This window comes from Battus philenor, unplaced genomic scaffold (assembly GCF_028537555.1).
Source record: "Battus philenor isolate CCGP_79_NKW_IND1 unplaced genomic scaffold, ilBatPhil1.0.hap1 SCAF_29, whole genome shotgun sequence".
In the NCBI taxonomy this organism is placed as follows: Eukaryota; Metazoa; Arthropoda; class Insecta; order Lepidoptera; family Papilionidae; genus Battus; species Battus philenor.
This window is the reverse complement of record NW_027181692.1, coordinates 1985269-2000495: the sequence shown is the minus strand read 5'-3', so window position 1 is coordinate 2000495 and position 15227 is coordinate 1985269. Positions and strand designations below refer to the sequence as shown.

Genomic DNA, 15227 nt, shown 5'->3' with positions numbered 1-15227 from the left:
TCTAATTTGTATCGAACAAAAGTAAATAAAGCTTATAAACAGAATAAGCTCAGCGCCAGTGAGTAATAAAAAAATATACAAATAAGATTATAGGGAGATGTAAATAATACAAAAGTAATGTATGGTAACGGCACCAGTAGTTGACCACTTAAGAGCGCTGCTAAAATGTTTTTTTGATGGACCACATACATTCAAATTTTAGAATATCAGTGGGTGCTTAAAGGAAATTCTTATACCCTTTAGATTAAGTTTTACTAAGAAGTCTTTCAATTAAACAAATCGTAAACACTTAAATTTTTATTTGATTCATATTAAGTGTTTGCTTCAGTAGTTGACCAATCAAAATCTGAAAAATTAAATTAAATTAGTAATTGACCGTATTTAGCATCAGTAGTTGACCATATGAATAAAAACCTACTTTTATGGTAAATAAGACCACACATATGTCAAAACTTTAATTTTCACATAGAAAAAATATAATATTCAGTCACGAAATCAAAAAACATGCCTCACAGTTGAACCCTGTCAAAAACAACTATCGGCTCCTGCTACACACAATGCGCTTTAGTTCTGAGCTTTCCGCAGTTGTAAATAGATGAGAGCAGCTACTTATAAATTAATTTTTTAATTAGATACGATAAACACAACGCTTATTATTTAAAATTTCATACAAGACGGTCAACTACTAGTACATGGTCAACTACTAGTGCCCTTACCTTATTGTTAATAAACTGAAAATCTGTAAAAAAAATATGATAGCATAAAAAAAAGCTAAAAGCGAAAAAATGTGATGATTACCTAATCTGTGATATTTGAGAAACTAGGTGAAGATAGAAAGGTGATGCATAAAAGGAAATTGTTAGGTGGAGGAATGCTAGAGAATTATGGAGTGAAACAAGAGTAAAGAAATAAAAAAGTATGTAAAAAGAATTATTAAAAGAAAAATGTAAATGCCCTGTCCCAAAATCAGAAAGGGGAATAAAATAAATGTCCCCAATAATGGCCATTAAAAATAGAAAAAAACAGTACAAACAATAATTTATAGAAATATTTTTGTAAATTTTATTAAAATAAATAATATAGAAAGCAAAGAAATATCAACATATAAGTTTATTAAAAATGAACACAGAACATTATGTGTTAGCGGAAGCGTTTAAAAATATATATGATAACAGAAAATATATATTGGATTCAATATACATTGCAATTTGGTTTCATGAAGGCTCCATCAATGGACCCCAAGTTTTTATATATACATAAAAACGGCTTTCTCGTTGATTATTACATTTACTGGAAAATTTGTACTCCCGTCTTCGATCGACAATTATTGGCATACATATTACATATATAATAAGATATATATATACATAGTTAATGTATGACTTATACATGGACCAGTAGACATCACTAAAATAATTACAATACAAAATTAATATATAAGCGTTAAAATATAAAAATAATCAAGCAGACTGACTTATATAGTATAACATAAAAAAGCAAATCCCCTAACAATAATTCGTTTTAATATTTATATTAATCACTGATAAATCAATTTTTATTTCGAAAATAGCACCTTTACTCAAACCATATACTAATAATAATTACATAGAATGATAACCAAATTTTGAACGGTTCATAGACCCTTCCGTTCCTTGAACTTGGTTGTGATGAAGCTGTAAAAGCCCCCAGGGCTTACAGCATTAATTTCATCAGACACAATAAATCTAATTCATCACCAATGGCCTTAAAAATATATATAAAAAAAAGTTTTTTTTTAATTTAAATTTCTTTGTTAGTTGAACATGTCATAAAATCAATCATAAAAACTCATTGTATATTATTGACTTTTCTTAAACACCGTCTCATTTTATTATATATTAAAGAAAAAAAATTATCTCTGGTCACCAATTGACTACCGTGGCGTCATGGGACAAACTGGACTGTCATATATGATCAACATGGCATTCAAAGTTTTATAGAAGTTGTAATAAAGCACATAATCGCTTGTACCTTCGACGACGGCGGGAGCTCTCGCGGCTGGCCGTCCGATTCGCATGCAATGTAAGCAGTACACAAACAACACAATTAAGGTACGTAGATCAACGTGAAATACGTTATGTACTACGGATGGCCAAGCTCATTGTTCGAGCCATGTTTTAATATATTAAAAAAGATACATAAATTATATTTAACAACACACGTAATATTAAGAGTACCGGAGAGTAATGTAGTTTCTGTCGACATGTGCTACAGAAAAACAGATTGATTTCTACCACTCCGTCATGTCATTGATTTTGTATACTAGATGGAAAAGGTTGTTGATGACGAAGGTGAATATATATTGTTGATTAGAAATAAAAACTTGTTAAAAATGTAGCCGTTTTAATTTAACTTAAGAAAGCGACATTACTTTCCGGTCCTCCTAATACAATAGATTTGTATTCAATTTAAATACACCCAATAATTTTTTTTAACAATTCTAATAACTTTCAGATATGCGAATAAATACATTTTTACATTTTTATGTTTTAATACAAATCCGTACAAATTTTTCTAAATTATAATTTTTACATAGCAACAAAATACAATTGGGGGAAATCCCGATACGAACGAAGTTAGAAGAGTAGTACAGTAGTACATCTATATATCTGACTAGATTTTTTGGTCCGGTACGTAATAAACTTGCATGCTTGATATCAAATAGCAATGAATAATTGTAAAATTGATTTTAATATGTATTCATAGGTTTGTATTTATAGATTGAATTTTGACTGTACACTATATTTTTTTATTACAAAAATGAATTATTTTCGCTTCATCATATTACCTCTTTTACACAGTTTTTGGAGAAAATAGTTTTCTATCTGAATCTATTTTTAAAAACAGATTTACTCTTTGAAATAATATTTTTGAATTCAATATAGGATAAATTTCATATTTGAAACACCGATCGACATTGAATCTAAACACTGATCAGTATTGACTAACAAAGCATCTAAAGGTAAGAAGCTACTGTCACTTATTATTCAATATATTTTGGAATCTATGAGCGAGACAGAGTAATTATCATAAAATGTATAATTTATCTCATTTGTTTGAGATAACGATGTAAGGATGCGTTTACATGGATCTGTTATTTGCCTGTTGCGCAAATATTACTATAATTAACGCGTAATTTGGCGTATATATGTTTTATCATGATCATCATGTCCACCGTAAGACGCTCCTTGGCTGGACGTAGGCTTCTCCCACATATTCTCCATAGGACCGGATGCCCAGCATCATTAGCAGACATTAAGAAGGTTCACGTTGTGGTCTCACAGGTGCCATCCGTTATAGCTACAACCACTTCAACTTGCTAATTTACTGGACTATCATCTATGCTTAGTCCTTTTTTAAACTGCTGTGAGATTTTTCAGACAGCTAAGGCAAATAGATCAGAAACACATCTTTACACTTCTTTACAATTATTGACGCCACTTAGTCACCTGTCTCTTTCGCTTACGTAAGTGCGATTGAAAGAGCGCTATATTAAACTCTGTCCAGTAAATACATTGTTAAAGAACCTTAGAAGGATCACTATATAATTTGATTACCACCTGTCATGTAGCCATTGAAAATACGATAATGAATTTTCATTTTTTTTTGTAAAGAATAGTATGTATGAGAGCTTTTGTATGTATTTGTACGGAGAAGGTATTTCAGGAAAAACTCGGTATATACTAACCAATTCTCTGGTACTGTTCCTTATTTTTGGGTTTGTTTTTTCTTTTAGACTGATGTCGAGTCCGTTAGTAAGCGTGTGGGGCAGCGAAAACACACGGTGATTATCACACATATATATAGTATGTTACAATAATATAGCAGTTGTGATATAGTGATTTTATGAAGCTTTATGATATAAATCGAGCGAAGTTAATACTGTTACACTAAAATTTAAATTAAATTGATTATTAGCAAAGAACTATACATAGATGCAATATTATCTAAGGTTATTTGCAGCAGAGATATTAATGTTATATGTTGTATGCATTAGTGTAAGCTTACACGGGGTAAATGTAGATAAACATCAAACTGTCTGTTCTTAAATATCTCATGTGCATCTTGTTAATTGTCCTCCTATGTCTCCTAACTCAATGTAATATGATAGAGCCATTTTAACAGTAGATATACGGACTGAGCCCATTTGACTCATTAACAATTTGAACTCTCTCTCTCTATATATATATATATTCATTTATAGACATTTATCAGCGGGCTGGCAGGCGGTTCACTTTGTTGCACGACTACCACTGCATGTTAGTTAGGATGTACTTCCGCAAGGTAACGCCTGGTTCCAATAATTATATAAGCTTTAACGTTAAACTATATACAGGCTAGATATAGATAGTCACTGTTATTTAAAATTAAGTATTTTTGTAATGAACATGATATAGATGTTGTAAAATTAGAACTCACCTCGGACTCATCATCCAACAATTCCTCTTCAACCACCTCGGCTCTGTATTCCAGCAGAAGATCCCTGAGTGGCTTCGAATCCAGGTCCCCGCAGACAAACTCATGTTTCAATAAATCTGTAGATGTTGGCCTCTTCTCTGGATCCTGGCGATAAAGATACACAATGGTATTAGTATATATAAGTATATATGAGGAAACCTTACATATGGGTGATAAGATGAAAAATCTATCATTAAGTTTGAGCTGTTTTTAATTTTAGTTAATGATCTTGATTCCTATTATCAGACAAATTATAGTATACAGGACGAATGTATGTATCAACTTTTTGGTACACTCTGAAAAAAATCAATATTTTCAGAAATAATAAAGTTTTACACAATACTTTGATCTGGTTGATTTTTCAAATTTAGTTAAGGCACTAGTAAGGTTTTTCTTTAAATACTTTTAGTAGCTATTTTTTTTTAATTGAATACGGAATTTTAAAAAGGCGCGTACTTTCAAGGTACTTGACCCCCCCCTGTTATAAAAAAGATATTTATGATTTTTTTAAATAACTCGCTCAGTTGAACCCTTAGTAGCCTGATTTAAGAAAGTGATTTTTTTTAATATTACTGTGTTTGCTGCTTGAGGGCTTGCTAGATGAAAGGAAAAATAGATTTTTTTTTTATTTCGTTGGAAAAAATATTGTACAACAATAAAATTCGTACAGCCAACCTATAAAAAAACTAATAGTAATGTGAACATTCGGTTTAAATAATTGGTATCAAAATTTAAACTCTAGGTTATTGAGGGTTAAATATTTTGTGCCAGAGAGTTATGTTCACCTTGACAAGGGCCTTAGCAATGAAGTCATTGAAGGCCTTGCTCCAGCGGGACGGCTGGTCGAGACTGGGCGGCTCGCTCTTCTGTATCTTGAGCAGCACACGCATGGGCGTCATCTCGTGGTTGGGCGGCTCCATCTGCGCGAACTCGATCAGCGTGATGCCCAGGGACCAGATGTCCACCTGAAAACGGTATTATCAACACTGTATACAGTTTTCACTATACTACTTCTTTAATTCGTTCTAATTCATTGTTAATTACCTAAGGCATGTACCTTTTATAGATTTCAAATAGGACCGGTTGGAAGTGGCCAGCAACAAATGTCTTACGACCTTATGGATGGACATCCTATGCTGAACTTACCAATCTGTGTTCTCTACTCTAGAACCTGAAACTCCTGCGGCCATCTGTTCAGCCATATGGCTTACCCACTGCTAAGTCAACTTGTCACATGTTCATTTGTTTTCGGGTCTCATTTTTGATATGATCTAGTAAAGAAATCCCAGCATAGCCCTCTCCATGGCTCTTAAGGTTGCTTGCAAATGAGGCTGTGTATCAGTTCAGTGCATTCAAAGCCATCTGACAGCATGAACAACTGGACTATCTGATGTATGTCGTCCCTCACCTTAAAATCGTAGGGATGGTCCCTGAAGGTCTCGCAGAGCACCACCTCCGGCGCCATCCAGTACGGCGTGCCGATGAAGGTGTCGTGTTTCTGCAGGGTCGATTTATTCTTGGCCGACACGCCGAAATCCGCTGCAAGAAGACAAATGTTAAAACATAGCTTGAAGGCCCGCACTGATATTTGTGGGTGGAATTTACTAAATCTATTATTGCTAATTTTTGAAAAAACCAAAAATTTTCTGGACAAATTTTATAAATACTAACTACTGCATTTTATTAATGAATTCAAAACCCCCCTCCCTGCGTTTACAATTTTGTAAAAACCATTCTTAGCAAAAGCATATTCCTTTTCGTGTCAAATTTCTATTCTCTTTAATCTTATCAATGGGGGAAATCAATCCTATATGTTGATTATAATTAACAACATATATGCACAGTGGGCAGGCCATATAACTCCTAAAATAATTACCCATAAACTAAGGATTAAGAGTAAATAAATTGTTATACAAATGATAAAAAATAATACAGGTAACATTGCAGAACTCTGGAGGGAAGGCGAAGAAAGTGTGGCGATGTATGGAAAGGAAAAGATATTGTGAAGGATATTAGAGGAGACAAAAAAAAAAAGACTTTGAGAAGGAGAAAAGATGAGAATGGAAATTAATTTAAATTCTGTGAAAATTTGTAATGTAAATAAATATCTTGTTTACCCATGATACGGGTTCAACAAGAGGCCCCAAAACGTTGGGCCATTAATAATTTTAATGACATATAGTTTACGAAGTTGAACATTGCCTCTTTGACTTACATTAATGTTTTTACCTAGTAGGCTGGCCAATGTCCAAATATTTACTTTGTTATTATCTAGCAGCAGTGTACATGGTACTCACCCAGCTTGACACCCCCGGTCATGGTGGCCAGCACGTTGCCCGCCTTGAGGTCGCGGTGGATAACTCGGCGCCCGTGCAGGAACTCCAGGCCGCGGCACATCTCGCGGCACACGTACGCGATCTGCGCCTCGCTGAGACCCTTCTCCAGCTCCGACATCACCGAGTCCAGGGCTCCGCCGTCGCAGTACTCCAGCAACATCTGGCAAAGAGTAACAGATAAATCAAATACATTTAAAACTTTTTACTTGTCGCTATTAAGGAACTACCTTCGGAGATACGACCACGTCTTTCTGATTGATCACATCTGAAATAGTTGAATATCATCAAGCAGAGAAATTTACGTGCATTGACTACTCTCTTTTTCTTCCTTATGTCTAGCACTCCTTCTTCCTACTTAACCTCATACTTGCAATTCTTTTAAGCCATGAGTGAAATATACGGTCTTATAATATTTTACCACCTTGTCCTTCTCACAAAATACTTCAATTATCTTCTTTTCTTGTTCAAAACTTTCTGCTTTGGATTAATTTTCTGAATTAGTCAGTTTGAATTAGTCAACACACTGGTTCATGTTCAAATAGAAGGTTCGAGAGCTATTCATAGAACAATCATCATAACTATCTTTAATTCCGAATAATGTAATATAATATATATATATATATATATATATGTATGTGTGTGTGTATATATGTATATAGCATATGTGTATGTAATTAATATGTATATTGTATCATCTTACTTAACCCTTAATTAGGCGCATGGGGTCAGGGCCACTTGAAATTCAAAAAATTATGGCTTACAGTCTTCAGAGCGTACTAACGCTCTTTCTAGCTTCCTCACTCCACCCGGGGTACGCGAATTAGTCACATCCAGAACATTAACGCATGTGCATGTATCGTTGTCCTTAAGAGAGTTGACCCCATGCGCCCAGTTACGTTACATTTTTTGGCGAAGGTAAGTTTTTACTTTTGTGATTTTTTTGTGTTTATATTAGTATATTGTTTACTATTTATCTTTGTATGTGTGTATTTTGATACGGTATGATTTCTTTATGTATTTTTGAGTTTTTTCTATGCTTTTTCTTTTTTTTGAATTGAAATGCCTAACGACAAACAAGTATTGCAATGGCTGGATAAAGTGCTTGATGAAGAGCAAGATGTTGCTGGTTCGGATTCGCAAGATGAAACTTTAAACGATGCTATCATTGATAGTGCTCATAATTCAGAAAGCGAAATTGAGGAGTCTGAACATATCCCACACATCGGAAAACGGAAGATAATTATTTTTTATCTCGACATACTCAGAGAAATGGCCCGAAAGTGAAATGGTGTAAAGTACCACCATCGAACGCAGTAATGACCCGAGCACAAAATATTATTTTACATTTACCTGGAGTATAAACATATCTGGCATTTGTCATACACAAAGCTAATATTGAGAAGACTTTGACATATACAAGACGGATTTTCTTGAAGAAAATAGCTGCGGCACTTGTGGAAGATCACCAAAAACGTCGCATACAACTACGTGCTGTACCAGCGACAACAAAAAAACGGTTCCATGAAGTTTATAATGTGAACAAGGCGGTTTATCAATCGACAGCTAAGCGCGGGCGCTGTTCATCATGTCCTAGAAAGGACGACAAAAAAGTGCCACCAAAATGTTTCAAGTGTCGTAAATTTATTTATCAGCAACACTCAAGGATTTACTGCGTCGGATGCAGAACAGAAGATTTCGCTGATGAGATTGAATAAACTTTATTTCTTAAGTTGATCTCGGCTATGCCAAAAAAATTAGTTTAAAGAGAGGTTTACTGTTTTAGTTTTTTTTTAAATATTTTTAATGTCATAGTAAGTATTTGTTTCTTAAAGTTAAGTATATTAAAGACTTTATTAATTACTATAGAAATCCATTAAATTTTATTCCTTTTTGATACTCCTTTCCCAATGTTTTTTTGGGGTCATTTAAGACCCCATGCGCCTAATTGAGTGATTTTCTTAATGCGCCTAATTAAGGGTTAAGTATGTGTTTATAAGTGATTGAACAATAAGGCATGCTCTTAGAAAGTAGCTCAAAATCTCAAATTCTCGTCACTTGCACGGATTAGAGAGGAATAAAAGAATACAACTTTGCTGCTGTCGATGGAACTTATAAATATTTTTTTTCTTCTGGCGTAAGACCAACTCTACAACCTAATGTTCATGTCAAATCTGTGGGAATTGTATATATTCACTGTAGAACAATTTCCTATTCAACTGTCTCCAACGTTACAAAGTGCATTAATAATGGTGATCATCTTGGACTGTTGGGTGTTACACTATCATCAAATGTCGTCCAAAGCCAAATTAGTTACCAAAAAGCTAGGTACTAACCCACAGCTTGTTATCGATGAAGTATGCCTCGTGCAGTTCCACCACGTTGGGATGCCGGCACTCGCTGAGGATGTCGATCTCGACCGTGAAGTCCGCGAGATCGTCCTCGTTATCCAGCATGCACATCTTGGCCGCGGCCAGCTGCCCCGTCGTCTTGTGCTGGGCTTTGTACACCTGCAACCAAAGAACATATGCTGAATTTTTTTGAACAAGAAATATGCTAGTTTCCAGTCTCGTGGTGAACTATCTTTCATTATTACCATTCACTTAAATTCAGGTGAACGCGCAATGGGCGCTTACTCTATTCCATTTCCTTTAAAAGTGGTCAAAGTAAACCGCCATCGATTCACGGGAGACTCAACGAAGTCTACATTGACGTGACAAAAAATGAAGATTTCGCATGGGGACGGGGATGGGGAGGAGGGGGAGGAGGAGGAGGAGGGGGTTCCCCATGGAAGTTTATCTACTTCCGATGGTGAAGAATTAAAATAGTAGCTTGACTTCGTCTATTAATATAGGCTGATAATATTTTAAGAATGCTATTACATGTTAAAAGTTGCAGATGACGTATTCAGTAAAACGAGTCCAGACGTGCAAAAAGAACTCAGACGCAACATTGATTTCTAAAGTTAAATCTAATCTTTGAATTTATGTCGAGTTTTATGTATACGATACAAATTCACCTGCAGGAATTTTAACAGAACCAGCTAAATTTTGAAATTGGTCCATGAAAAATGAGTCTAGGAACCTCTGTGATAAATGGACTTTTGAGGGTGTTCTAGAAGTACACCACAGTGGAAAAACCTACCTTCCCAAAGGCGCCATCGCCCAGCTCTCCTATCATGTCCCAGTGCTCATTGGGATCGCTGTTGTCCCGGATGTTGCTGAACACCTTCTTCTTTTTCGCGTCATTGCCGCTACCCAGGTGCAGCACCTGGAGTTGAGAGGAACAACAGATTAGATCACAGAAGAGTTATGCTTGTATCGATTGTTTCTTCACCTATTCCACTTGTGTAGGTTTACCACCATTATTATTTTAGCAGTAAAACATCTAACTACTTTTAGCCCATGGATCTCCACTGCAAGACATAGGCCTTTCCCAAGGATATCTATGAGGGGATATTCCATAGTAGCTTTGTTTGGTATACGGGTTGGCGATCGCGGTGTGACATCTGTGTACCATACGCAGAGGTTGCTGCATCATCTGAAACTTGTTTGTGAGCAGTGACAATCTTATTAATGCACAAAGTGCAGAAGCGATGTACCTCACTCACTGCCACTTCTTTAAGCTATGAATCGCTAATTCGATCTCATAGAAAAGCTCGGACCAAAGCCCTTTCCAATGCTCTCTGAGATACCTTGAGACTTCTTATCAGGCCCATCTGCGGCCACACACTGGTCCAACACCTTCGTCTTCTGGTATTACGGTATTTTGGTCGAGAAGATTTTTCGGAACTTCCAAAATGTTCACATCCGAGAATTCAGCGAGTGATCTCTTTCTCGAAGGTTTGACTCTGGTGTATATGATCGTCTACAACTTCGAGAGTAGCACCTCCGATGATTACTTGCGTCGACCTACTTAAGTAAGAAAAGGACCAATATTTAGCTACTTCTTCGCATTGTTTGCCGCATGCGCACTTATCAGATGGCGGTACACTTTGTTGCACGACTACCACTGCATGTGCGGAAGTGGCTAAACATTGGTCCTTTTCTTACTTAGGATGGACTTCCGCAAAATAACGCCTGATTCCATTAAATATTTCGACCTAGTTGACCTATTTGGAGGCTTTGCTGAGATCTTGGACATTATACCCAGGTCTTACGTGACGAGACCATTATGGCTATGTCAACGTCGAATCAAAGGTGAGTGATGTACCTCCATAAATAAATACGTGATGTTAACCAGATATAAACTTACCTTCTTGAGATTGTTAAAGAACGACATGGTGCGTGGATTCGCGCGTTGCAGCGGCGCGATGCGCCTCAACCGCCTTTACTCATCCTGCGCCGCCTTCCATGGACCTGGTGGGGCAGGAGCATACCATACATGAGTTGCGAAATTCCACCTGCAAGGAGGATTCACCGGTCGTACATTTGTTCTCTAATATCATCATCACGTCACACGAAAGACATGACTTTAATTCTTCAGCTTTCCATCCATTTTGGTCTTCTAGAATTATATAGTCTAGAATTCCCCAAACTTTCTTGTGTCGTAGACCCCTTGCCATGTTTTTCCGTGTTGGGTAGACCCCCTACTTATCTGATTGATTTCCTGTAAATTTTTAACTGTAGTGAAGTTAAATGTATATTGAAAATGTATTGCGACCGCAATGCGAATACCAACATCCTACAACTTACACAATTTTATCTAATATATAAAATTCTCGTGTCACGGTGTTCGAACTTGAACTCCTCCTAAACGGCTTGACCTACTTTTACCAAATTTTATATGCGTATTCAGTAGATCTGAGAATCGGCTACTATCTATTTTTCATACTCCTAAGTGATAAGGGTGGTCCAACCCTAAATTATTTTTTTTATTTTTTAGACTATTTTTTGGTTTTTATTTTATTATGATACAGCATACAAAAATACATACAACCTTAAATTTTCACCCCTCTACGATCAACCCTTATTTTTTTTGTTAATTAAAACCCTATTTTTTTTTTGCAAAACAACCTTTGCGGGAACAGCTAGTAAACATATATAATAATGTAATGTCAATGTTTTGATATTATAAGATAGTATGATGTAAGTAAATAGGCACTATCAGTGTATGTGTTGAGATCCACTATCGTGGACTTCCATTTTCATTTCATGGACCCCAAAATTTTTTTTCGCTGACGTAGATCCCTTGCAGGTTGTCATAGACTCCTAGGGGTCGATATATACCACTTTGGGAATCACTGATATAGTCAGTGTACAAACTACGTGGACGAGACTCAAGATGCAATCGCAAGATTCATCTATATGTCGAATATGGCAAACACCGCACAGATACTGGCGCACAACTTGAGGATGGCAATATGGAGTAGTGATGAGGAAGTGGTCGCACGAAAAATAAATCTTAAAACTTTACATTTTTAGAGCGTCGTGAAAAGCAAACAAGACACCAATGATTAAAAAAAATCATAATAATTAGTTGAATAAAATTTAGTTTGAAATAATTTACGATTTAAGTTAGTAAAGTTTAAATAAACGTGCAAAAACATGATATAATTTTTTAATCGGAAATATTAAAAGTAAATATAAAAACAAATGTATGAACGCTAGTATCTATGGAATATAGATCCTTATAATAAAAAAAAACTATCAACGTAACAATCAAAAGAGAAGTGCCGAAACTACGTCATCGTGGTATTTCGAACCACAAGATGTCAAAATTTCATTGAACAAAATAGCACCTATTACTATTAAAAACTGCGAAACAGGTTCTATCTATTATATATACTAACTAGCTGATCCCGTACACGTTGTTTTGTAAAAAAAAAATAATGGGTTGATCGTAGAGGGGTGAAAATTTAGGGTTGTATGTATTTTTAATGCCACATTATAAAAAAATAAAACCAAAATATTTCGTCAAAAAAAATAAAAAAGGTGAACAACCCTTATCACTAAGGGGTATGGAAAATAGATAGTAGCCGATTCTCAGGCCTACTGAATACGCATATAAAATTTGGTAAAAATCGGTCAAGCCGTTTCAGAGGAGTACGGTAACTAACATTGTGACATGGAAATTTTATATATTAGATAATATATGTAAATCATTTTTATTCGTGAACATGTAAGCGAAACCAACATAACTTGAAATATACAGGAGAAATACAGAATACATTGGTCGCAATAGAGTACTAGGAAAACATAGATAAAAGGCAATATAGCTTATATAGCGATGGTGCGAAATCTGGGCGCCTACTTCTTGTTTGTCTCAAATCACGTAAGACATTCGCGTTCCAAAGCCTTGGCATTCGTCCTTGCTTCCGATAACACGTCGCCGGTATACGACTTTCGTCTCTATATACATAGCCAAACGGTACATTGTCACGTGAACAGTCACAATTTCAGAGGAAATAAATCGAAAAATATTCGCGAGGTTTTTGCGCGTGGTCCAAGTCACGTGCGACGAACATAATTGTTTTTTTTTTACCGGTGTTCACTGCTATTGGACACGAAAATTGTGTATTTAAATTAATATTATACACTATAATTTTGATAGTTTTCCAAAACATTGTGTTCAATTGCATCCAGAAGACCTGATCTATACATGTCAATATTTTTAAATTCTTTAGAGAAATTAACTCAAATAGTGGCGTACATAAGGCTAGCACTAGAATTTAATATAAACTGGTTAAACCCTTTCTCTAGGCTTTATAACTAGTAACTCGTATAGGCAACTGTGTACAATATTACAATATACTTCTGCATCTCTTATCTCTCTATCTAATATCTTTCTATCAAAATTTCTTTTGTAATAAATTTGAGAGGTTTTCAAACGAAAAATTGTTAAGTAAGAAAAGGATCAATATTTAGCCATTTCCGCACATGCAGTGGTAATCGTGCAATGAAATGTACCGCCCGCCCGCCCGCTGATAAATGCGTATGCGGCAAACAATGCGAATCACACAACCGCCAACACCAAATTACTCAACACGTGTTTCACCCCTCCACGGGGCATCTTCAGGAGTTATGTTACACCGGTGTAGTGTGGTTTCTTACTTAGGATGGACTTCCGCGAGGTAACGCCTGATTCCATTGAAAAATTGTTAAATCATTTTGGCGAGTGACTGCCCAAACCAATAAGGTTACCTATCCATCTTATGGATAGATTTCCTTCACTGCGCTTGCTATATACATACAAGTTTCACATTGTTTTATATCCTCATTTATGCAGCTTTTCATTCAGCCCTTATCATCGTTGGACAGGGTCTATATTTACATTGTTATTTCTTAATATCTTTCATTTTTTTTTCATATATCGCCTCACTTCTTTCGCCTTCCCTCCAGAGTTTTACAATTTACGTTTATTATTTTAAAAACAACTTTAACAATTCATTCATTCTTCTTTTCTTACTAATTATAGCGCACTTCATTTTCCTTTTTAATATCACAGTTATTTTATCACTCTTGTTTATTATTTCCATTATTTTCATCATCACTTTTTGCGGACTTCCTAAAAGTTCTGGCACTGCTCTTTATTGACCACTGAGGCGAAGTTCTCCTCCTCTATTCTCTATGTTAACAGATAATAATATTATGTGTAAATATAGTTCACGGACCCCTCCGTTCCGTGAACTCGTTTCCGATGAAGCTGTAAAAGCCGCAAGGCTAAGGCCACAAACTTCACACGAGACAATAGACAATTTTGTGTATGATTCACAATTTATTTGCTTATGACTTGGACCACCCACAAAAATGAATCATTAACAAAAGTTATTAATAGCGGTTACACTATCGCGTCAACGGAAGCCCATCCGCAGCTCGGCCGCCTGCAGTTCGAATCCACGCGACGTGTCTCTGCGCGCGCACGCCGGCCACGTGGCTGCGCGGATTCGTTTTCATTTTGTAATCTCTATTAGCATGTCGCAACGCAGCGAAACTTCACCTTCGTATTTATTACTAAGGAATTTATATTTTCACTTTATAAATGGTTATATTTATAAGTGTCTGTATATCATTTGAAAATATCCAAGGTGATTGTTTATACTACTACTACTACTACTCCGCTAGCTCAGTGACTCAAAGTGGGTCTTGGCCTCCGAAGCGAGAGACTTCCACTTTCCTCTATCTTGCGCCATCGTCTGCCATTGGTTGACATTCAATTCGTGCAAGTCTGCCTCAACGCGATCGATCCAGCGATACCTGGGTCTACCCACTGGTCTTCGACCCCTCGGTTTTTCCAGGTACGCTACCTTCACGCTCCGATCCGATCCCATTCGCTCCAAGTGACCAAGTCAGCGGATTCGTTGAGCTTTATATTCGCCAATGATATTTGGCTGTGCTACTATAGTCTCAATTTCGGCATTCTTTCGGAGCCTCCAAGATCCGTCTTGATTTCTCGCTG

The 15227-nt window shown here is 36.0% G+C and overlaps 1 protein-coding gene across 1 annotated transcript in view; it reads right to left on the bottom strand.

Moving 5' to 3' along the window:
- Positions 1 to 15227, bottom strand: part of Slik (Sterile20-like kinase) — a 72124-nt gene that overhangs the window by 29697 nt on the left and 27200 nt on the right. Inside the window, exons 2-8 of the mRNA XM_068770023.1 lie at positions 11085 to 11188; positions 9975 to 10100; positions 9167 to 9340; positions 6795 to 6993; positions 5906 to 6036; positions 5283 to 5462; positions 4459 to 4602 (exon numbers count right to left, since the gene is read on the bottom strand). Coding sequence (XP_068626124.1) covers positions 4459 to 4602; positions 5283 to 5462; positions 5906 to 6036; positions 6795 to 6993; positions 9167 to 9340; positions 9975 to 10100; positions 11085 to 11111 — 981 coding nt within the window. The 5' untranslated portion in view covers positions 11112 to 11188. The remainder of the gene's footprint in view (positions 1 to 4458; positions 4603 to 5282; positions 5463 to 5905; positions 6037 to 6794; positions 6994 to 9166; positions 9341 to 9974; positions 10101 to 11084; positions 11189 to 15227) is intronic.